Source organism: Grampus griseus (assembly GCF_964374135.1).
Source record: "Grampus griseus genome assembly, chromosome: 12".
Taxonomy (NCBI): Eukaryota; Metazoa; Chordata; class Mammalia; order Artiodactyla; family Delphinidae; genus Grampus; species Grampus griseus.
This window is the reverse complement of record NC_139006.1, coordinates 24,067,546-24,092,948: the sequence shown is the minus strand read 5'-3', so window position 1 is coordinate 24,092,948 and position 25,403 is coordinate 24,067,546. Positions and strand designations below refer to the sequence as shown.

The 25,403-nt window shown below is 50.9% G+C and overlaps 1 protein-coding gene across 1 annotated transcript; it reads right to left on the bottom strand.

Annotated features, from left to right (window-relative positions):
* Positions 1 to 12,333: 12,333 nt before the first annotated feature.
* Positions 12,334 to 23,739, bottom strand: YWHAH (tyrosine 3-monooxygenase/tryptophan 5-monooxygenase activation protein eta). Its single transcript, XM_082667860.1, has 2 exons — positions 23,486 to 23,739; positions 12,334 to 13,774 (listed from the first exon to the last, which is right to left on the bottom strand). Exons 1-2 carry the CDS (start codon positions 23,570 to 23,572, stop codon positions 13,121 to 13,123), a joined length of 741 nt encoding a protein of 246 aa, XP_082523986.1. The 5' UTR covers positions 23,573 to 23,739; the 3' UTR covers positions 12,334 to 13,120.
* Positions 23,740 to 25,403: the final 1,664 nt, after the last annotated feature.

Genomic DNA, 25,403 nt, shown 5'->3' with positions numbered 1-25,403 from the left:
GCAGAGGACACGGGTTTGAGCCCTGGTCTGGGAAGATCCCACATGCCACGGAGCAACTAAGCCCGTGAGCCACAACTACTGAGCCTGCGCTCTAGAGCCCATGAGCCACAACTACTGAAGCCCGTGCACCTAGAGCCTGTGCTCTGCAACAAGAGAAGCCACCGCAATGAGAAGCCCACACACTGCAACGAAGAGTAGCTCCTGCTCACTGCAAGTAGAGAAAGCCCGCACACAGCAATGAAGACCCAAAGCAGCCAAAAATAAATAAATAAAATAAATATATTTATTTAAAAAAACAATCTGATGTGTATTTTACACTTGCAGGACACCTCAATTCAGACAAGCCTTTTTCTTTTTTTTTTCTTTCTTTTTTCTTTTGTTGTACGCAGGCCTCTCACTGTTGTGGCCTCTCCCATTGCAGAGCACAGGCTCTGGACGCACAGGCTCAGCGTACATGGCTCACAGGCCCAGCCACTCCGCGGCATGTGGAATCTTCCCAGACCGGGGCACGAACCCGTGTCCCCTAGCATCGGCAGGCGGACTCTCAACCACTGCACCACCAGGGAAGCCCTAGACAAGCCTTTTTCTTTTCCTTTTCTTTTTTTGATGTGGACCATTTTAAAGTCTTTATTGAATTTGTTACAATATTGCTTCTGTCTTATGTTTTTTGGTTTTTTGGCCCCGAGGCATGTGGGATCTTAGCTCCCCAACCAGGGATCGAACCCTCACGTCCTGCATTGGAAGGCGAAGTCTTAACCATCGTACCGTCAGGGAAGTCCCCAGACAAACCATTTATGTTAAGTGCCCAACAGCCACACATAGCTAGGGCTACTGTGCTGGACAGCTCAGCTCTAGTGCCTTGACCAGCACTGTCCCTGCTGGCCTAACCAACACTGTCTCGTGTCCCAAGCCACTGGTAACTCTAGACCAATCCTCTCCCCTAAGCTCCAGGCTCAGAGAGCTAGCTGCCCTCTCAGCCCCTCCACTTGCCTAACAAATCTCTGTAAGTTCTCCAAAACTGCATTCTCATTTTCCACCCCCAAACCTATCTCCACAGCCCACTCAACTCAATGACATCACCATCCATTTGTTGCTGGAATTAAAATCCAAAGAGTTATTCTTTTTCTTCACCCCCACCCCACATCCAAGCAGTCATCAAGTCTTATCGGTTCAGCCCATAAATACATCCGATTACTTGCCTCCATCTCCACTACGACCACCCTCGTCCAGGCCAACATCATCTTGCCTGGACTATTGCACTCACCTCTAAACTGTGTCCATTCCTACCCTTCCACCCCCTCACTCCACACCCACAAGGAGCACAAAGGGATCAGACCTCTCACATCCCTCAGACTGCTCACATCTCTCCATCAGCTTCACAGTGCCTTCTAATAAAATCTAAACTCTCCTTGCTTTGCCACACCCTTCATTAACTGCTCCCTGCACCTCGCTGCCCATCACTCTCCCACCAGACTTACACTGCAAACATGCCAAACTCATTCCCACTTCCCTCTGTCTGGAATGTTCTTCCTCGAGACCTTTGCATGGCTGGCTCCTGCTCATCATTCGGGTCTCTGAGCGGCCTTCCCTCACCATCCTATCTGCCAAAGTGTCCTCATCCTTAGTCATTTTCTATCCCATAACCTTGTTTTTATTTTCTTTATAGCATTATTCGTCACTCCCTGAAGTTGCCTTCTGTCTCCTTCCACTAGCACATAAGCTCCACGAGAGAAAGAATTTCCCTTCTGTTGTCCACTTCTGTTCTAGCAACTAGAACAGTAGCTGGCACACAGTAACCTAGGAATGAGAGTGTGAGTGAGTGAATGTTATTCCCTCCATCTGGAACACTCTCTCCATTGCATGGTTGGTTCCTTCTCCTTCAGGTCTTAGGTTAAGTGTCACCTGCCCAGGGAGCCTTCCCAAACTGCCCTGCTTTATTTTCTATCTCAGCTCAAAGCTGCACTTGTGGACGGCCCACAAATGCTTGTTGGACAGACAGCCTCCTGGCACCTCCCAGCCCCCACCCGGGGGTGTCCTGCCGGCCCCGCCCTCCTCCGGCTCCAGGAGCTGCGGCTGCCACCTCGTGGACCACAGGCCCCGCGCCTGACGGGAGCAGGGCCCCCAGCTTGGGAGAAAGGGGACGGGCCCGGGCAGATGGAGCAGACACCAGTCTCCGGAGCAGGGCCGAGGCTGAGACCCCCTCGCCCCCCTCCCTCCCCGCGCCGGCAGAGCCTCCTCCCTGAGAAGGTCTCGGAAGGCCCACGGGCCGCGCTGCGGGCGCCTTCCGCCCCGGAGTCCCCGCCCCGCCTGGCCGAACCTCCGCCACCGGGTCAAAGCTGCAGGCCCGTCCCCGGCCCCGCGCCGTGGCTGCTCGGAGCGCCCCCGCGTCCCGGGGCGATTCTCCTTCCCCTCAGTCTCGGGCCGCGGGCTTCGCGGTCCGGCTGCCCCGTCGTCACCGAAGCCCGGGCAGGGGCAGGGACGCGGCCCCGGTCACGCCGTCGGCCCCGGGCGACCTTCAAAGGCGACGGTATCCCCTGCAGCCCAAGGCAGGCCGCCTCCGCCCCCTCCTCCTCCTCCGCGTCCCTCCGTCGCCCCAGGGAGGCCACCGAAGCCAGGTGGTGACCCGCTTGCCCCCGGGCCTCCGCGCTCGCTCCCACCCACGGCGCGGAGCTCCCGCCACCGGCCCCCAGAGGCCCCGCCGTCCCGTCAGGGTGCCGCCGCCCGGCTCCTCCCGCCCCCCCGGCCTCGACACGGCGACAGAGCCCCGAGGTGGCCCGAGAGGCCCAGTGGCTGACGAGAAACTTCGGGGTCCACTAGCCGTGTGACTTGACCAACTGACCTACTGACGGGCTGACTGACTGGCTGACTGGACCGACAGATTGACAAACTGACAGGATTTCTGATGGGATTGACAGGCTGACTGGATTGGCTGACAGGCTGACTGACGAGACTGACAGGTTAGCTGACAGGCTGGCCGACAGGATTGACAGGCCGAGTGACTGGACGGCTGACTAGATTGACTGGCAGGTTGGCAGCTGCGGGTGTTGCCGTGGCCTCTCAGCCTCGGCCTCCGCCTCCCGCTCACTTCACGCCAACTCACCCACCACCAGCGGGTTCCTGAACCAAAAGGCGCCGAGGTGGGCGGCCCCGACGTCTTTCAGAGGCCGAGCCGGAGCCCTTAGGCAGCCCGCGGCATCACCTGGTGGCCGCGCCCGGAACGGAGGGGAGGGGTCGGGGGGGGGGGGTGGTAAAGGGTTGTGATGGGCGGGGCGATGGGGGCGGGGTAAGGGCTATGGTGGGCGGGGATAACGGTAGGGCGTGATTATGGTGAGCAGTGTAGGTGGGCGGGGATAGAGGCGGGGCTACGGCTGGAGAGTGGAGGGGCGGGACCTTCGCTCTGCCCCTGGGTCTTCTTGTCCTCCCCGGCAGAGCGCGCGGGTCCCCTCTGGAGCCTGAGCCGCGCGGCAGGTCTGTCAGGCGACCTGATGGGGGAGCGAAGTTCCCGGCTTCCTTAGACCCGCTCCCGCCAGCAGCCTGGGCCTCCCGGCTGCGGCAGGGGACGGCGGGACCCTTCGGGGGCCGGGCCGACGCAGAGCTCCGCAGGGGTGAAACCTCTACACACGCGGAGCCCCAGAAGACTCTTGAGGGGCCTGGGGGACCTGAGTGAGCAGGTGGGGACAAGAACCGGTTGAATTTGCCTTGTTTCTGTTACTGGGCCCAGTCCTCACCCCGAGTTGCTCCCTACCACCATCCCGCTGCCTCTCAGCAGCTCACCTGCCCCCTCACCTGCCTTTCAAGGGCCTGTCTGGAGCGTGGCGAACACCGGCAAGCCCCCTAGGTGGCAGCAAAGGCCCGAGAAAGTGCTCCCAGAACGGACCCTCCCTTCCGCCCTAAACCCAGAAAGGCAGGGTAGAAGGGAGCCACCTCGCAGAGGAGAACTGAAGTCCAGAGCGGCAGGACCGTGCTCACAGCACGCAGCGATTTGAACTGTGACTTGTGTCCCAGGAGAAGAGACACAGGAGAAGAGGACAACAAGGAGGGGCCAGAGACCTGCCATCCCAACCATGTGACCCAAAGGATGTCCTCACCTGTCTGAGGCTGTTTCCTTACCTGTAGAATTAGGGACAAGAAGGGCACCTGCTTCACAGGATGTTTTGAAGATTAAATGATATGCTGCAGAGAAATCACTTGGCACAGTGCCTGACACATGGTAAGTGCTCAGCAAATAGTCACATTAATAAACGTAAAGCAGCTTCCCATAGGCCTCCAAGACCATACCTAGCTGCTACCTGAGTGTGATGGCTTTGTTTAATGTGTCAGCTTGGCCAGGTTACAGTCCCCAATTATGCAATCGAACACTAATCTTGGTATTGTGATGAAGGTAGTCAATTTAATCAATTGACTTTAAGGGAGATTATCCTGGATAATCTGGATGGGCCTGATAGAGTCCCATCTGGAAGGCCTTAAGAACAGATCTGAGGGGACTTCCCTGTGGTCCAGCGGTTAAGACTCCGCACTCCCAGTGCAGGGGGTGCAGGTTCGATCCCTGGTCAAGGAACTGGATCCCACGTGCTGCAACAAAGATCCGGTGCAGCCAAATAAATAAATGAATATTTAGAGCTGAGGCTTCCCTGAGGAAGAAGAAATTCTGCCTGTGGACAGCAGCTTCCACCCTTGGCAAGAGTTCCAGCCTGGCTTTACGACCACCTAGAGGGGTAGGATAGGGAGGGTGGGAGGGAGACACAAGAGGGAGGAGGTATGGGGATATATGTATAGCTGATTCACTTTGTTATAAAGCAGAAACTAACACACCATTGTAAAGCAATTATATTCCAATAAAGATGTTTAAATAAATAAATAAATAAATAATGGATTGTGGGATTGGAAAAAAAGAGAAAGAGTTCCAGCCTGAGCCTCACAATTTCAAACTTGCCTCACCAGCCCCATACTAACATAAGTCCACTCTTTGCAATAAATCTCTTAATTTGCACCTCCTCTTGGTACCATTTCTCTGGTTGAACCCTGTAATACACAGAGGAAGCAAGGGTGTGTGTGTATGTGTGTGTGTGTGTATGTGTGTGCTGGAATCACAGGGCCCAATCCTCATGTTTATTCACTCCTTTTTAAGGTCAAGGTAGGGGCTTCCCTGGTGGCGCAGTGGTTGAGAGTCCACCTGCCGATGCAGGGGATACAGGTTTGTGCCCCGGTCCGGGAGGATCCCACGTGCCACGGAGCGGCTGGGTCCGTGAGCCATGGCCGCTGAGCCTGCGCGTCCGGAGCCTGTGCTCTGCAACGGGAGAGGCCACAACAGTGAGAGGCCCACGTATCACAAAAAAAAAAAAAGAAAGAAAGAAAAAAAAAATAAGGTCAAGGTAGCCTGTGCCTTTAGGGGTCTGTAGTTGGAGGCTAAAGCAAAACCATGGCTGTTTAAAGGCAGGGCTGGGGGGCGGGCCAGGAGGTGGATGCAGCAGAGGGCCCAGGTGCAGGCCTCTAACTCCCTTGCACCACCCCTGCCCCCAGGCTTTGGCCTCCAGGGTGCGACCTGCTTGTTTCCAGGCTTTTTCTAAGATCCTCTTTTCCCAAGGGAGGCCAGGCTCATCCTCCTCACCCTGCAGCGGGCGTAGGATTGGAAGGAAAGGTATAAACCGTGCTGTCTCCCCGGGAGCCAGCTGGTGAGGAGGCTTCTCCCTCTGTCACCAGCCAGTCCTCGTGTCCCCGACCCTGTCTCTCCCACCTCTGTAGCACAAGCCGTGTGTCACACGCACACCCACATTCCCACCCTCCTGCTCTAATCCCAACAGCTGCTGACATCCATCCATCCAGTCTACACTGGAGCACCATGCTGAGTGCTTTGCTCACCTCATTCAGCCTCAGCACAAACAGATGGGGTGGGAACTCCTACTGTCATTATTCCCATTGTACAGAGGGGGAAGCTGAGGCACAGAGGTGGCTCCTCCTGGGGAGAACAGCCCCCAGGAAGGGCCCTGAAGATCCACTGAGAACACCTGCGGTAGAGAGAAAGGGGCTCCGATCATGAAGCTCTGCAGAGCTGAGGGGTCTTGTCCCTTCTCAGACCCTCTGTTCGTGCCTCAGCACAGATGAGGAAGGTGGCAGGCCTGAAGGTGCTTGGCTTCCCTTCCTTCCTTCTTCCACCAGGAAACCGGGGAGGCTGTGGAACATGGTCTGGGGGCCAGCGGGTGGACTCCGGGGTCAGCAGGCCTGAGTCTGAGGCCTGGTGCAGCCACCTGCGAACGTGAGTGAGTCCTTCAGTAAGTTCTGAAAGCTGTCTGAGCCTCAGTTTCCCCATCTGTGAGATAGGCCAGTGAGGAGCTCCTGCCCTGGGTTCCTGTGGGGACTGTGAAGCAGCTGGCACTCGTCGGCACTCAGGCTTCAGGCCTCCAGGCTGTTCTCCCCACTTTTATCAGGGGGCTGGTGGAAGTGAAGGCCCTTGTCATAAACACAAGAGGTGGTCATTATTACTGCTCCAGAGACTTGGTCCCGCACCCCCTAAAACCAAACCAAAGCCTGCTCCTCCGAGGTCACGGCATTAAGGAGGCACTCCTTTTAGAGGCCGCCCCTACCCCTGCCCCTCATGCCTCCTTAAATGTCACACCCTGGACTCTTCTCTTGCCCACCTTAGCAGAGTCACTCTCCACCCCAAGGCCCTCATGCCATCCAGGTGTCTACCTGACACCATGCCATCCAGGTGTCTACCCTACCTGACCCTCACTCCTGGACTCTTCTCTTGCCCACATTAGCAGAGTCACTCTCCACCCCAAGGCCCTCATGCCATGCCAGGTGTCTACCCTACCTGACCCTCACTCCTGGACTCTTCTCTTGCCCACCTTAGCAGTCACTCTCCACCCCAAGGCCCTCATGCCATCCAGGTGTCTACCTGACACCATGCCATCCAGGTGTCTACCCTACCTGACCCTCACTCCCTATCCAGTGCCCCAGCAAATCCTGTCAGCTCAACCTCCCAAATATATGCACTTCATCCCTCCATCTCCCTGTCGCCACTCAGCTCCCCACCCCCCAATTTCCCTCCTGGGCAAACTGCTCTCCACTCTGCCCCACACAGATTTTGAAGATGCAAACAGGATTGTGTCTCCTCCTGCTCAAAACATGTCCATGGGGCTGCCCAGGGCTCTGGCCTCCGACGCCCTGTGAGGCCTGGTCCCTACCACCTCTCCACCCTCGTTTTACACCTGCCCGCTCCCTCCTGCCCTGCAATCGGCCACCAGCCTCCTTTCGGTTCCTGCTGCTCAGCACACTCCCTCTGCAGATGCTGTTCCCCCTGCCAAACAGACTTCTCCCCACGCCATTCCAACCCCCTTACTAACTCCTCTCCCGCCCTGGCTGCTTTGGGCACCTGTGTTGAACACGCCCCTGGTGCTCTCTGCCTTCCCTTCTGAGCGCTAAACTCGGGCTGCACAGCAACACTCACCGGGTGACTGCGCCGTTACCTCGGCCCCACCACACACACACACACACACACACACACACACACACACACACACACACACACACACACGACTGTGAGCTCGCTTAGGCCGGTTTGATCACTGTGGTATCCCTGGTGCCCGCACACAGAAGAGCAGAATCCACGCTTATAGGATGAGCCATAGGTGAGGGAGTGAGGCAAGGCACCTGCCTGACCTGGGCAGGGGACACATGCCCTGGTTTGCTGGGGGAGGCCCAGTTTTCATCTGTCATCCAGTATAATAATAATGGTGCCCTTATTCACTCTCAAGTGTCCCAATCTGGTGACATATTAAATGGTCAGCCTAGTTATTAGAAAGGAGAAGGGCTTCACCCCAGAGCTTCTGCTCCTTCCCAGCCCCTGCCCTGGCTTCCCATTTTTTCCCTACAAGACCAAAGCTTTTACTTCTTGTTCTTGAGATCTTTTTCTTCTGTGAATAATCTCCCTACATTGTCCCCAAGCCCCCAGAAATAAATAAGAATTCTATTTGTCCCTTTTACTGCAGAACTGTCCTCCTGGAGGGTTGCCATGGTGACCGAATGATGTCACTGCCCTGGAAACAGTTGCCTAGGAGATGAGTGATGTCACTTCCAGGAGATGACTGCCATGGAAACCCTCTTGGAACTAGGGGGTGGCCAGGAAAGTGAAGGAGGGGTGGAGGGCGGATGCAAAAGGGACAGATGTGAAAGGAGGAAGGAAAAGGGAGGGGGGAGAGCAGGAAAAAGGCCAGGAAGAGGATGGGGACCATCCCAGAGCAGTTGAAAATAACAGAGAATCACAGAATCTCCAAAATGCAAAAGTGCCTAGAGACCACCCCAAGCACCTGCCTCGTTTTTAGAGGCCGCTGAGAGGTGAGGACACACTCAAGGTCACACCACCAGTTTATAGGTGATGTTAGAACCAAGCTCAAGGGCTCATGGCCCTCGGTTTCTTACATGGCTCATTGGTAGATTTGGGCGCAGAAATGAAGGATTCCTTTTGGTCATTTCTTTTGTCAAAATTCCGGCCTCAGATCAGTCATTTACTCATGAAGTCAACAAATTCTTACTGTGAGCTGTGTGCTAGATGCTGAGAAGAACCTGAGTGGCATTTTCATAGTTACTGTATTATTTTATATTTTTATTGTATCCCCCACTAGTGTTAGCCCCACAAGGACAGGTAATTCACCAAGGTATCCACCCCCAGCACCCTGCCCAATGCCTACCACATAGGAGCTCAACATGTTTGTTAACAAGACAGGTGATGAATGCCATCATGTGGTGCAGACCCACAGTACAGGAGCCCAGAGAGGGGCTCACAGTAGCTGGCAGGGAGGTGGGATTTCCTAGGTAGAGTTTGAAGAGGCCAAGATCAGAAAGCCATTCAGGAAGGCAGAGTAAAGACCTGAGCCAAAGTGAGAGCAGGCTGAACAGGTGGGTCCAGCTGGGCATGCTGTGGTCCACGTCTTCAGTCATCCTGTAGCTGTAGCCCCTACAGGTACCTCCCTTCTGGTAGAAGGAGCCCCGAGGATCGGAGGAAGACAAGCATCAAGGTCCATGTCCCTGGATATGCCTGGGGGTGGGGGTGGGGCAGCAAAGAAAAAAAAAAAAAGGCTGATCCAGCTGAAGAGGCAAATGTAAAGAAGGTAACAGAGAAGTGGGCTGGAGGGAGGAAGAGGTCCCATCAATGGAGACCTGGACTGTCAGGCTTCCAGCCTCTGCCTGAAGGTGACACATTCAAGACAAGAGCAAGGGCCTTGGAGCCCCACACAGATGCTCTGCCCCTTCCCAACTGCGTGACCGCATGAAAGTCACTTTTCCTCTCGAAGCCTCCTGACTGGAGCTACAGCCCAGTTCACAAGAATGTTAGCTCTGAATTGAAATGCATGTAAGGCCCCACTTTGCAGGTGATCGCTGAGTCACCCGCAGAAGGCAGTCGGCAAATGTCCTTTCCCTCTCCCTCCTGGCACAGCCTCTGCCCTTCAGACCAACATGGGAGCTGTACTTTGGGAAGATGAACTTGACAGTGGATTCCTTCGTCTTTAGCTCCCCAGCCTTTTGGAGCCCTTCCTTTGCTTGGCAACACAGGGGCCCACGGTCCAGGGGAGGTGGAGGGGAGAGGTGCCCGGTGACTAGGAATAATCAGTCAAGTCTGACTCACAACCGCCCGGCAGGGAAGCCTCAACCAAATCAGAGGTTTCATAAGAGACGCCATTTCATTAGGCCCTGAAGGAAGGATTTGATTTGGGTAGGATGTCACAGAGGCTGGAGAAGAAAAGACAGAGACTAGAGAGGCAGAGGGGTTAGCTATTGTTATGACTTTTCTAGAACTCCTTTTCTCCAGGTGGGGATCAAAAAACCCATGGTGTGGTGGGAAAAGCCTTGAGGTAGGACTGACCCGGTTTTATCTCAGTGTTACCTCTTACCAGCTACGTATACCAACTGATACCTCATCTCTTCATCTGTTAAAAATAGTATCATTCTGGGACTTCCCTGGCAGTCCAGTAGTTACGACTCTGTGCTTCCATTGCAGGGGGCATGGGTTTGATCCCTGATCGGGGAACTAAGATCCTGAAAGCCGCGAGGCCCTTGTATCATTCCTACCGTCCAGGGTTGCTGTAAAGACTCAGAGACCATGCACTTAAGGTGCCCAGAACACACAAGGTGTTTGAAATGGTTGTTTCCATCAGCCCAACGGCTGTTCTTTGTAACAGATGATCTGTTCAGTCCCACTCAGCTGTGACTCAGTGCCTGTGCCTGCCCCATAGTTTGGAGGTCTCCTGAGAACTGAGGACCCCCTCAGCCTCTGAATGGCACGTCCTGACTGCTGAACATAGCCTATTTTACAGAACCAAGAGGCATCCTGAGCTTCCCAATCCCAAGTGACTTAAGATGGCCAAGTATTTATCCGACAATAGCTCCATTATCAAGAATCCTACCCTTTCCTCCAACTCAAACAAATGGACCTTTGAGCAGGGTTTGAGGAGTAATTGAAAATCTGAGCATTAGTTAGCATCAATATATTTAAATTTCCTTTCCAAGTATAATTCATTCAACTCTAAGTGAAAATATTAAAAGCACTCAAAGTGTCCCCATAATAGGATGTGTGTCACATCCATTTTTTCTTCTCAACCCCAAGACTGTGGCCTGGTGAAAAGAACCATAAACAAGGATTTAGGGGACCTGAGTGCTAGTTTAGGTTCTGTCACTAACTTTGCAGTGAGACTCTGGGAAAGCCATTCATTTCTCTGGTCTTGTTTCCCTTGCAGTAACACTGAGATGACCCCATCTCATTTCATAAATTTATCTTGACAAGCTTTTTTTGTCTTTTTACTTTGATACTGACAAGTTTTAAAACATCAGAGTGTGCAGAACTGGAAGGAAGCCTTTGAGATCACACAATAGGGAAGGAAGGCTTCAGCTTTACGCCACGTGTAATTTCAAGTCCTCTCAAAGAACCCCATTTACCACTTGTAGGGCTGACTGGAATTGTGTGCCCATACTTCCCCACACCCCATTCCAAGACCCAAGAGGATGCCTTGCACATGGTACTTTGGGTTGAATTAAATCTTATATTCCAAATCCTACTCTTAAAAAACGAGGGGCCTGAGCCTCAAAGGTTGTCGGCTGCCTGGAGCCTACCAGAGGGCAGTTAGGACTCTGAATTTAAAGGTCGTGGGCAGAGGCCGTCCTGTGGCACCAGCTGATTCCAGAGGTCCACCACCTCTGCACCTCAGTTTCCTCCTCTGTAAGGTGGGAACAAAACTTTCCACAAGATGGTTGTGAAATGAAAACGTTAAGTGCTTTTTCTAAAGCCCTTTCTGTGAAGTGCACTCCAAATGGACGAAGTTTCAACGTCTACGAATTTTTATCAAAGCCAAATGCCTTAGGCACATAAAGCTCATGGCCTTAAAATACCTGACCTGCTAATTGAAGCAAAACCCGTAAGGATTTTTCCTGGCAATTAGGTCAACTTGAAATAGGCTTCCTAAGGACTACTTATTAGGATGTGGGTCATCCCTCTACTTCAGGATGAGAAAATAGGTTAAATGTCCACCCTCCACCACAGTGTAGGTTCAAGGACAGAGGCTGGGCGTGGCCACCTCCACCAGTCTAGTGTCAAGCTTCAGTCAAGAATAAGGTGTTTAGGGCCTTTGTGTACCTGAACCAATCCACTCGACAAGCATGTCCGGTCCTGAGCACCACGCTGGAGGGGACAGAAATCGTGAGTGGCTGGAGTCCACATCACCCGGGGAAGGAAGAGTCCACTTGGTGATGCAGGGCCTCAGGAGCGGCCTGAGGTGCAGGCAGATGGGGAAAGTGCACTAGAGGCCAGGCCATTCTCTTTCTTAAACTCAGAGGGAGGTCTGCTGTCTTATTTTTTAAAGAATACTCAAAGCTTTCTTAATAATGATCACTAAAGTTTATTTCAGGGATCCCTAATTAACATTTTATTCCATCTAGTGCAAAAGAATATTAAGAAAAACTGAGAACATGTACCGACTTTGGGTGATACCTAGCAACCAATGTTCCAGTAGGCCGAGTGGAGCTACACCCTCAAAGTCAGACACACACCCCTTCCAGAGGGGCTGTGCCATGGAACACGGCATTGGGGTCTGCTCGGCCCCTCCCGTACAGGCACCAGCAACAGGAAGAGGGGATCAGAGAGGCTGTTAGCTGGGTTCACACAAAACTATTTAAAATTCATGAGTCTTTTGTGTACACTGCAAAATGTGTGATGGAATCAGGGGGCACCAAGACTCGCTATTCCAGAAATGCTTCAGGGTTTGAGAGATCAAACCAGGATTCCAAGCGGTGAGCCGTGATAGGGCTCCTTGAGAGCAGGAAAAACAAAGACCATACACACAGAGATGATATCCCCAAAGCAGCATTTATTTACCCACTGAATTCCAAAACATTTAATTTAGAAGTCTGGCATTTCATAATTACCCATCTTGATCGACATGGGCTGACACACATGGCGCTGTCAGGATACACAAGGACAATAGCCAAATAGTTACAAAAAAATAAATCCATGATTCTTAAACAGTCGCAACCAAAAAAAAAAAAAGTTACAGGTATCAAAACTTTAGATGCATTGCATTGAAAAGAAGGTTTGTGCACATCATAATTTAAAGAGGCAAACAAGGCGCTACTGAAACCTCACGTTAAAGTTTATTATTAAGCTGATGGAAAGGAGCAAGTGGTCTCTCATATCAGCTTCCCTTAACAGTTTTCCATTAGCTAAGAAAGAGGTGGGAGGGGTGAATTCACTTTTGCATGCACAGATGTACTGCTTTAACAAAACACTAGCAGCTGGTTTTAAGTGGACCATTTAAATACCAACTGTAGCCTGTGTGGTAATTCTCCTAACTTCCCCGAGGCTTTTCGCCTGCACTTCACCTAGATCAGCAGGCATAGGAAAATGCCTCCTTCAGAATGCACCTGTCTGCACAATTCAGAAAGGGAGCTCCTGTGGGCTCAAAGCAACCATCAGTCCAGCAATGCCCATAAATTTATCTGGAACTGCTTCCCGGGGGCAGAGAGCAGATCTGAGTAGCTGTGCTGCCATACAGATAGGTTTAGCACTAGATACTTAGTGACTGTGGTGAGGAAGGACCGGTGGTGATGGGGTCGGGGCGGGGGTGGGCCGAGGCGCTCAGTTGCCTTCTCCGGCTTCCTCGTCCTGCTGGTCGCTCGTCCAGAGGGTGAGGTTGTCTCGCAGCAGCTGCATGATGAGCGTGGAGTCCTTATAGGAATCCTCGTTTAGTGTGTCCAGCTCGGCTATGGCGTCATCAAAGGCTTGTTTGGCTAAGAGGCAGGCCTGCTCGGGCGCATTCTGGATCTCGTAGTAGAACACGGAGAAGTTGAGGGCCAGGCCCAGCCGGATGGGGTGTGTTGGCTGCATGTGCTCCTTGCTGATTTCGAAGGCTTCCTTGTAGGCTGCCTCTGAAGCTTCGACCACACTGTTTTTCTTCTCGCCAGAAGCCACCTCTGCCAGGTAGCGGTAGTAGTCGCCCTTCATCTTCAGGTAGAAGACCTTGCTCTCATACTGGAAGTCATTGCAGTTCTTGATGAGGAACTTGTCCAGCAGGGCCAGCACGTCATTGCACACTGTTTCCAGCTCCTTCTCGATCTTCTCCCGGTAAGCCTTAACCTTCTCCAGCTTCTTCTCATTCCCGTCAGCCGTGGTTTTCTGCTCGATGCTGCTGATGACCCTCCAGGAAGACCGCCGGGCACCGACCACATTCTTGTAGGCCACAGAGAGGAGGTTTCGGTCTTCATTGGAGAGAGGTTCGTTGAGCTCGGTCACCTGCAACATCCCCAAAAGATAAACACTGAGACCCGAGTCTGAAAACCCTGGAGAGAGATCTTCCCTTCAACCCAGTCAACAACCCTCCTCAAAAACAGGATTACGGACAAGCCACTCAAGAAAAACCAACTGGACAAGGATCCTATCTGAAGGGAGACTGCAGTCTAACAGAAGAGATAGATATTAACTCAAAATATTAGTGATAAGGACTCTGAAAAAGTCATGATAATTTAGGCCTTCTAAGATGCCGCCTTCACCTTGGCGGAGGTGTGGGGATAAAGATGTTGATGGAAGGTTGTGAGGTGCTGGTGCACAAGGAGGTGGTGGGGAAAAGCCCTGAGGCTCAGCTATTCTGCGTAAGATATTCTCACAGTAAAATCATACAATTCCTTTGTCAAATATCCAAAGGTTATCACAGACTGGAAGTCCACTTCCAGCTTTCTATTCTAGAAAGAACCAATCACACCTCCCTCAAACACTTATTAACAAAGAAGAGTTTCCCAGATGAGCTCAAACACCACACAGATCTAGTGGCCAGAGTTTCACCCTGGTTACACGTGGAACCCACTGGTAAACCCAGCCCTCCTCCAACCCAAAACAGATGCATTAGTGACAATAAGGTGTCCCCAGCCTCTGCTGAAAGGAGGCATAACTACTCAGCAGCAAGCTTTACTCTGACCTACCTGACAGGAAACCCTGACTGCCCATCAAGGATGGAAGCACCAATTATTTTAAGTGGAAACGTTAAATTTCAAATTCTTCATGATGCCAACTGCAAGCAAGCCAGCTGTGTCATCAGTAGAAGGAACACTGGACTTTGCTGTGCTGAGCTGTGCCACCAAAAAGTCATGTTGAAGTCATAACCCCTGGTACCCATCAACGTGACCTTATCTGGAAACAGGATCATTGCAGGTGTCATCAAGTCAAGATGAGGTCATACTGCATAAGGTGGATCCTATATCCAATGACTGGTGTCCTTATAAGAAAAAGGGAGATCTGAAGACGAAAGCCATTGCCATGTGATGATGGAGGCAGAGACTGGAGTGATGTGTCTACAAAGGCCAAGGATTACAAGGATTACCAGGAGCTACCAGAAACGAGGAGGGGCAAGGGAGGATTTTCCCCTAGAGCCTTCAGAGGGAGCACAGCCCTGCCAACACCTCGATCTCAGACTCTAGCCTTCCAAACTGTGATAAAATACATTTCTCTTGTTGTAAGCCATCCAGTTTGTGGTGGCTTTGTTTGGTGGTCCTAGGAAATTAATACAGATTTAGAATCAGAAAACTCTGGGCCCCAGCAAAGCCACTAACACACTAAATTGGCCTGTATCTTCTATAAAATGGGGGGATTCCTCAACTATGTTACCTACTGGGAAAGGTCTTTAATTTTAAAAACAGAAAAAGAAAAAAGAAGAGCACTTAGAAAACCACAAAACTCAACAAAAAGGCATTACTTAAATCAAACTATAAGGACAGAACTTGCTCCAATGGAAGGGAAAAGCCAAGTCTGATGGAGAAACTTATTAACAACATAATAAAACAGACACGCTTACCATGGATTAAGAAGACTGAGCAGCAGAGAATCAGAAGTTTAAAAAAAATGAATTAAAAAGGATGATAGGTCTATTTGAAAAATTAGTAGTTCAAGAACATAAGCAACAAATGTAATCATTAAACGTGTAAAATTAGAAAACTTGTGCCAAGTTCTTAAAAGTGAAACACGCAACTGTCTACCACCACCTCCCTCCTCAACAAATCCCAGACAAAATAAAAATACCAGCTCCCTCTTCTAACTTCCCCATTTCCCTGTCCCCAGAACCCCTACTCTTCTGCTGCAAATCATTAGCCAGGGATGGCCTCTCCCTCTTTGCCTAGTCAATCAACCCAACCCACTTCCTCCTTCAGCGTGGTCTTCAGCTACAAGCCGCCCCTGACATTCCCCAGGAGGGCTGCCTGCAAGCCCGGCTCCTCATTCCTCCCCACAAAGACAGGAATGGTCTCCACGCTGGTCTGGGGCAATCCCCTCCTCTCTACTAATCCACAATCCATGCTCCCCTCAAGACCTGTAACCCCACTAGTTTTCTCCTTCAGGGAGTGCCTTTAAACACACTTGCTTACTAAAAGTATAAAGAGACATTGTAGATATTTTTCTGATAATTTGGCCTTTTAAGGAAGCAACCCTTATAAATCAAAATTCCATCTCAAATACTAAGACAAATCTCAGAATGCTTGAATCCTTTAGCATGACACTTTTCTAGGCCAATATTCAGTAAAACAAAACATGAGGCAAGAAAAGAATTTGAAAAGCTCCTCAGATCTTCCAATAAGTAAATCCAACTAAGGCCACTTGATGTTAAAATGCAAATGACATCCATAAGGAGCCACTATATACTTCATCCTGCGACCAGTAAAGCTGCTTTTGTTGGACTACTGCAAAGACACCTCATAGTATGTCCCCAGAGCACATCATTAAAATTGAGTGCATATCTGAAATATTTATATATCACACAGTGTTCGCACAAGGGGTGGTATCATTACTCAAAAAAAATCTTAAGGGCTTCCCTGGTGGCGCAGTGGTTGAGAGTCCACCTGCCGATGCAGGGGACACGGGTTCGTGCCCCGGTCCGGGAAGATCCCACATGCCGCGGAGCGGCTGGGCCCATGAGCCATGGCCGCTGAGCCTGCGCATCCACAGCCTGTGCTCCGCAACGGGAGAAGCCACAACAGTGAGAGGCCCGCATACCGCAAAAAAAACAAAAAATCTTAAGACATCTACAGTTTAGCCTGAGCTAGCTGTGTGACATTCAACAGAACACAGCTTTTCTGGGCATCAAAAGTCAAATAAGGGGGACTAGCCCAAACAGTCTCCAAGGACTTCTTCAGCTCTGAAATCCTAGGATTCCATTTTTCCTGAGCAACTATAACAGGTGTGGTAAGGCCTGAGGTCAATACTATTGAATATCAACATAAATGTGGGTGTATCTGTAGGTTCCAGGAATCCGAGGATCCCTGCTCCATCAGGAATAAAATGCCAAAAAAGGCTACTGGACAATATTTATGACACCTTCACAAGAAAAATCACTGACTAGGAGTGTCAGTGTTTATGTAACGATCACCTGGTGGCCTGCCAGTCTGAATGAATCACTATCGGCATCAGCTGAGTGTGACTAACGGCTACACAAGCATTGTTCTCAGAACCCCAGCCAGGGCCTAACTAGGAAATAACTGGATACGTTTAAATATAGTGTGTTTTAATACTCCTGGATTACAGCTCGGTTAACAAAAGGAAACTTATGGGAGGAAGACAGTTTTATTACTTGATCAGATAACTAAAGAAAATTGGGAGTTTTCCCCAGATTGGAAAATTACGGACTGAAGTAAAATCAGATGGTCTATTAAAACAAGATTTACAGCCAGTCTTGGCTGGTGATACTTACTGCAAATAACCTTCGCTAATGTTAGTTAGCACGAGTTCCCAACACTTCAAATTCCAAAGTACGGGAGCCAGGAGACTTCAAGAGAAGTCTCGTCACCCACTAAGAGGCGCAGACACTGGGAAGCAAATGGTGTAGGGAAAGGAAAGCAGGAACGGGTCCCAACCACCCTAAGACTAAACCAGCGGGATGGCCATCTGCGGAGTCTACGGAGATGATTTACTGCATCTCAATAATCACAAGTTTCCAACTGGTTTCTAATAAGGAACAAAGACTAAACACGGATTTCTCGAGATAGAAGAGACCCAGACAAAGGTTCTCAACCTTCTTTCTACTCCAACTCCAGTTTCAACACTCTCGTTTCCGTCGCACACCAGGTGCGCCCAGTGCGGCCACCCCAGACATCATATCTTCACGTGGCTGTATCAGCTGCAAGGGGTTCCACCACCTCTGCTTGCAGCCACTCTGCTGTCTTGTTCTCCTGTCCACCTCCCCACCCCAGGTAATCCTACTTACAGGCTTCCTGAAAACCTTAAATTGATGGACCCTTCCCATTCAGGAAGGCTCTCCTCTCATCTCCTTTGAGGACTGGACTCCCTGCCAGCCATTCTGCTCATGTACATCCTCACCACGCAGCCTCTGGCTGCACCAACTCCTTTCACCCATTTTCTCTGCTCTGGACTACACAGCATTTCTGAAAGTCACGAACAACCTGGTCGACTACGAATTCATTTATCTTCCTATGACACCACTGGCTTACTCAAAAATCCCTAAGGGCCTCCTCCCACTAACTCACAAGGCAATAAACTATGTGTTTGTGAGTAAAAATAGACCCACTGCCAAAAACAGCCCACGGACTATTTGGGAAAATTTAAAGTTCTCAATCTGGGAAACATCCAACCTCAGAAGGAACACTGAGCAAACAAAAAAACATCACCCCTGAGCTGCCAAGCCACACTGCTCAAGTTGGGGTTGATGCGACTCCTCCTGAACAGCGCTCTCATCCTTCACAGCTACACACACACAGCACAGCCACCACCCCGAACTTTATAGCTACCCACACCCACATGCTACCAGCAAGCTTGCTTTTGATATAAGAGCTTATAACAGAAAAAAACAATCCTCATGAATAATTATGTAAACATAACCACATCATAAAATCTTTAAGCTTCTTTGGCAGAACCCTGTATATATTAAAAAAAAAAAAAAAAGAAAAGTGAGCTTGAGGGATGAAAGCTTTTTTGGCTGACTGTTTCCCAAGTTAATGCCCCGAAAGTGAGGATTCTGCCTGTACCCCAGCTGGCAAAGCACCTGCCATTGGTCACCACTTGCCCAAGCCTGGAAAGACTGCCCTCTGTCTAAACCAGGGCGAGACTGCAGTTCTGCAAGGCTGGGAGAGGGGCCAGCTTCAAGCTCAGAGCAGGTGAGTTCAGGTTATGAATATTCACTCTAAGCTTAACATTAGTCAAAATAGCTCGCTTTGTATCGTTAAGAGACCACCTTTGTCTTGCTCTGAACATAAGTAAACATTTTCACAGGTCTTGGCAGGCATTATATATAACCCCATCTGAACAGCGTCACTCTACCCTACTGCCCCTGAGGCACCAGGATCGAAGGCTTCAGAAGCTGTGCCAGTTCCCATCACAGGGAAGTGCCAACACCCACCACCAAGGAGGGGATGCCACTGCGGCGAGGAGTGGGAGGGGCAGCCTCAACCTGGACACCTGGGAGCATCTCACCAACAACCTAGACACTGAAATTTGGGGGCCTCTAGGCTTACAAAATATACTAAAAGCAATATGGAAAAACAATTTCCTAAAACACCACAACTATAATGTAACATAGTCTTGCACTTCTCAATTCATAGCAAGAACTCAAATTCAATTAATACTTTGCTTCTTAAGCAAAAAAACTGGTCTTCAAGAGAAGAGCACAATCCAGATGAGTCTGCCTTTCATGCTCCCCTGCTGCAGCTAAGAACCGTAAGTGGTAGATTCTGTTTTTAATCAAACTTGGCAAAAATGACTTACATCTAATAGAGGGAATTATTTGTTCAGTAAGCCCACTTATGTTAATGGCTTGGAACTTAGTCACCAATGATGACAATGGCTAATAGACCAGAAAGTACACTAGAAAGAAATATGATTCCTTAGCCTCATGGGGCATTGTCACAGTGGTTAAAGTGATAGCTCTAAATTTGAGAGTTCAAATCTTCCCTTTACAACTCAACCTTGAGAAAATTAATCTCTTCAAATCTCATTTGTAAAATGGAGTTAATAACAGGATCCATCCAGAGTTGTTCGCAAGATTAAATGAAAATGTACACATGGAATAAAAGCTACCATTTACTAACTGCCTAATAGGTAAAATGATAAATTTCATAAACTTGATGAATTGTAACATGGAAAACACATCTGGGGTATCCCCTCCCAAACCGTTTTTCTGGAAAAGTGTGACACTGCAGTCTACCACTAATATTAAATTCCAGACAATGATGAGAAAATACATTTTTGGTTTCCTTAAGGGAGTAGTGAGGTGCTTGACTGTGGGAGCTCTTCCGGGGATAATGCAGCAACCCCAAATCCAGATGGGGACAACTCCCACGTCAGTGCAGCAAAGCTATGTGAACTGTTCACCAACTGAAGTGTCTTTTAACTGAGGATATTGCAAGAATAATGCAGAGACTTCTTCCTTCCTCAGTCAATACGTGACAAAGCGATACTTACATGGGAAACACGACTTGCTATTTTACATAGATTTCAAACGGTCCTACCAATGTGGCTTTAAGATGTCACACTAACCACAATTCTGGTACACCTCAAAATCATCCCTAGTTTCAATAACTGCAACACGGGTTAGGTCTCACCCTGGGCCACTCAGCTGTGCTCTCCTTTTACATACCACCTGCTCACTTCCCCACTTCCCAGGATCTCACAGCTGTTGGAATAACAGCCTCTGGCCACTGGTTGGACCTCTTCCCCTCCGACCCATTTCCTTAAGCTGCAGCTTTGTTGCCTGCACTTAAGATTGCTACAGATATTCTTCAAGTCCTTCAGACATATTTCTCCCCGTCCTTTGTCAACTTTGTAATCAATGTTAAAACACACCATGCCATCCCAAACAATTTTGACATTTTAAAACTTCATGATTGCCCCTATGTTTTAATATAAAAGATGACCAAGGGCAATAAGTGACATGACTGAATTATGTCTGTCCATGAATATTCACTAGAAATCTATCTGGTTAGTTACTCTCTTTCCTTAGAATCACTTAGTATTATGCACAAGTATTTTTATGCCACTTTATGGGTTTATCTCGTAGTTCTCATAAGATGGTACTGTACTCATTTTATAGAGGTTATGAATTGTGTAAGGGCATTCCAAGCCTGGTCTAGAAAGGACTTGGGTTCGAGAATCTTTCACAGTGTTTCTTTCTAGTTAAGGGACAAGGTATGAGATGGGGGAGAGCTGGAAGAAACGTCTTTACTTCACTTCAAAAACATTTCTTGCCTCTTCAAATTAGGACGAAAGGCAGGGAACTGCAGTTCTCAACTGATGTGAGCCAACACCTTTGTTTCCAACATGCGTGATTTCTTAAAGCCTTACTGACAGCATCCTCCAGGTGACGCTGGTAGCATATGGAACATCAATCATTACAGGCAGGCAATATTATTAGCTACCATTTAAATTATAAAGGAAACAGAAAACAAGTTAGAAGAATGAAAGCTGAAAGCCCACTTGATAGTAACACGAACATTACAACTTACACACTTTAGAGGACCAGAAGACAAGAGATGTGAGCTTCAAGGTCACAGAGTGGTGGCATCAGAACATCCCCTCACTCAGGTGCGGTAGAGAAGCCTACTTACCTGCCCTGAAGAAAACCCACACAAGCCCAGAGGGTTATCAGAATTCCAACTCTTTCCAAAAGCTATATTTTAGGTCTATGATATTAATGAAATAGGGACTGAGTCTTCTCAATAAAATTAAGAATTTAACATACAAATATCAACTTAACAGGTAAAACATGAGAAACAGTTTTCCACTGACCCTTGCCAAGTCCTTTCCAATTAATATATTCCATTAATTTAGATGACCAAAAAAAATTATTTAATAGAGGAAACAGGCATACTGACCAAAAAAGTTCTTATTTTTTAATAGGAGTTACCTTGAGGGAATGTTTATCACAATTCTGAAATGACATAATTAGAGTATGCACTGAATTTTCAATGGCCTATCCAACCCATCAATCATCTCAGATACAGATATTACATATTCCCAATACATGAAAGGGTCCATTAGTTTGCAAAATCCTACCTTAATGTCTCAGAGAAAATCTGTGTACACAAGTAGGTAGCTGCAGGAAAGCATCTTTCAAGCCTGCTTTCGAAGACCAGAAAACCAATTATTTTCTCTCCACAAACTGTATTCCATTCGGTTACACCTCTGTATTCTTTCCTTACTTCCAATTGCAAGTTGCCGCGGGTTTCCTATAGCTCCAGAACTACATTCTAGTCATTTTCCCTTAGCCTCAATTCACTTTGCTTCCAGCCCCATCCCTTCTTTATTCCCCAAAAGGCTCCTAAAACTGCGGCCTTCAAAGTGCCACTTGCAGGATAGGCGAGGGCCTCGCTAAAATGTCCAGAAAGCGGCCTCAACCGCACAATCCCAGTTCCACTCGGTGACTGGGGAGAAGAGGCGCACTTAAGTGTCACTTGCTGTGTGGACAGAAGTGGCTTTATCCCAAAGAAGATTAAGCTCAGGACCCCTTCCAAGGAAATGCACTCAGTCAGTCCTGTTTCTGTGAAATTTGCTAAACTCATATACCCTACTTTTTTTTTCTTATAAGACCCCCAGAATTACACAGACTTCAGGTCCCAAACCTAAATCGTCCCTGGTCTGGATGAAAAGCTCCTACCTGGCCCACAACACCATGATCAACTCCGCATCACCAATGAATCAACAAATGGGTGGTGGTGGTTTCCAAACACCTGGTTCAACGTGTGACGTGAACGACATGGAAAAGATAACACTTCTTACCTGGATAATCCTAAACACGGACCTCAACAACATGTTTCATATATTAATATCAAAAGCTTTAAAAGGAATTTTTCACATGACTCTGAAATTTTACGGAGCCTCGATATTTGTAGTTTTTTCTTTAGGAAATCCCCTCCCAAGGCCCTAAGAAGGGCAAATGAGCTATATAACCCAGGGCAGTAATTCTTGAACTTAAACCCAATAGCACTTGCCACGAGGGCTGGTTCAAGTGCAGATATGAGTCCCCCCCCTGCGAGTTTCTGAGTCTGTAGGTCTAGGGTGGGGCCCCGGCGGATCCTCCCACGTCTCAGGAGGTTGTGCACTGGGTGAACATGGCACGTTGGCGGCCGCAGCTGTGGCTCTACCCCTCTGTGACCTTGACGCAGAGATAAGTAATGTTTATTAAAAGAAAACGTGAACTACTGTGAGGAGACAGGGACAGTGGGAGGGTCACCGGAACTCTAGGTCTCAGACACGCAGGTGGTATCTAATCCACCGCATTGGCCAGGGTGTGGCCGGCCGCGACTCCTTCCCCGGAAACGGAGCTGCAGACGAGTCTCCAGGGGTCTCGGGAAGGCAACGGCACAAGGGCTCGCCTCCCCCAGGCGTCAGGACCCGTTTTAGTCTCCGGGCAGATGGGCGCAACATCCAACCTGGGAGGGGGCCCCAGGCCCGCCGCGCTCCCGCCCGCGTCCTCGTCGGACTTCAGGATGGGGGGTCTCCGCACACAAAGCGGACCCCGGGCGCGGGAGAATGGAACCAGAACGATGCCGGCGATCAGAGCAAAAGCGGATCGACATTACACCGAGTTCAGGTCGTGGCAGAGGAAACCAGGAGAGACAGGGCGCCACTCACTAGGTGATTCTTTATTACAAGTTGGGGTGTGTGGAGGAAGGCGAGAAGGGGTGACCCAGCCTGGCAGAACGGTCCAGGAGGAGAAATGCGGCTCCCTCACCCTCCCTCGAGCACCCTCCCCCACCCGCGGCTCCGAGCTGGGATGCCGCGACCCCCGCCCACCCTCGGGGTCCCCGCCGCGCCCCCTCCCTGGACACCCCCCAGGCCCGGCCGCAGGAAATGGCGGGGCGCGCGGCGGGCGCGGGAAAAGCAGGCTGAGAGCGGGCGGCCGCGCCCAGTGGGGCGGCGGGGTTGCCCCTGGCCCAGAGGGGGCCGCCGCCCGGCTGCCCACCCCTCCCCTGCGCCGGGCCCCCGGCCGGCCGCCCAGGCTCCCGGCGCGCTCACCGCCTTCATGGCGGAGGCCATGTCGTCGTAGCGCTCCGCCTGCTCGGCCAGCCGCGCCCGCTGAAGGAGCTGCTCGCGGTCCCCCATGTCGCTGAGCCCTGCCTCGCCTCGCGCCCCGCTCCGCTAGCTCGCCCGCTCGTCTTCTCCGGTCGCACGGGAGGCCGCCGCCGCGCACGCGCACTGGCTCGCCGGCCGGCCCAGGCTGCAGGCAGCAGGTAGCGCCGCTCGCCCTCTCGCTGGCTCGCCCCGCGCGCTGTGGCTTGCGCCGCGGACGCCGCCTAGGGAGGACAGGCGGCCGCGCGGGGGGATGGGAGGACGAGAGGACGCCTGCGCAGTGGGAGCGGCCGGGCCGGGCGGCGCGGTGCTGCGCGAGTGGGGGGGGGGAAGGGCGGGCCAGCCCTAACGGTCTATTTCAAGGTGACGTCACCTTCTATAAATAGCTGAGGCCACCGCCCCGCCCCAGAGCCGCGCAGGCGCCTAGCGAGTGCTGCATTTTACCGCCGCAGAGGTGGAGGTGGGAGAGGGGAGGGCTGGGGTTGGGAGGGCGGAGCGGGGGTGGGGGTGGGGGCCTCGGTGATGGCAGCCGTGCAGTCTGCGCACTGTCACGACCCCACCCGGAAAGGCGTCTCTGAGTCCAGGTTAGAGGTCTGGCTTGAGAAGGGCCCCCAAAGCAAATAAACCTAGTGCTTGGGGAAGCCAGGAGGCCGCGTGCTGGAGGGACGGACGTGCCCCGGACCCGCCCCCGCCCAGCCTGGCCGATGGGTTTCTAGGGGCCACACCCTGAGCTTCGGTCAACACTGGCCGGGCAGGATCAGGTCCGGCCTTTGGGGACAGCCCCAGGTACTTTCACTCACTGCGTCCCCTTCCTGGGAAGTGGCCTTGTGCAGACTGTGCCCTCCACGGGAGGAGAGACTGAGTGGCCCCGCTGGGACGGGTAAGAGTCACCACACACTTGCTAGGAGATGGGCCGGTGCTAGGCCTTTCCAGGTATGATCCTATATAATGCTCACAGCCCTCCACCCCTGGTGGGCCCTGCTGGCCTCCCCGTCTGTCAAAACCAGACTAGTGACTTGCTCAACGTTACACAGCCTATAAGTGGTGGCAGGTTCCTCCTGTGGCAAAGAGGAGAGTGGACCAGCTGGTCACTGAGCCCAGTCCTGGCGTTCCATGCTGAGGACCCCTGGTGCCAGGCGCTGGTCTGGGTCCCGGACAAGGGAGGAAAATCCCAATCACTAAAGCATGGCCAGACTTAGTACAACATGCCAAGGAGAGTGCAGGTGAAGGAGCCTTATGTTCTCTGAGCATTTTATTGAGCACCTACTGCATGCTCAGCACTAGGGGAAGGAGTAGCCACAGAATAACTAAGATACAGCCCCTGCCTCTGAGAAGTGGAGGTCTAAAAACCGAAGAGCAGGTAAGCTGGACCTTGAAGGAGGTGAGAGTCAGCGAAAAGGTATTAGGGAGGGGGGTCCAGCAAGGGTGAGGGCTTGGTAGTGAGGATAGAAACAAAATGGGGAGGAGAGAGGCCTGGCAGTGGGACATGAGATGGGATAGAACAAGATCATGGAATGTTTTCAGTGCCAGGCTGAAGATTTAAGACTTTATCCTTAAGTAATCAGGAGCCACCAGAGGCATGGAAGCCATATTTCAGGCCCAGAATCTTGCTCCACAGAGTTAGATGCATTAGAAGGGAGAGGGAGGGACTGGAGAATGGGCCTTTTCTGGACCTCAGTTTCACCGTCTGGAGCACTGGACTTGAAGGACTGTTTAAATCACTGTAGAATAGGAGAAATCCTGGAATGTCAGAGCTGGCAGGACCCTTAGACTCACCACGGTCCAACCCCTTATCCTACATAAGGGGAGAGTGAGGTATCAGGGGGAGGAGAGGCTGACCCCAGTTTGCACAGCCAGCAGAGCT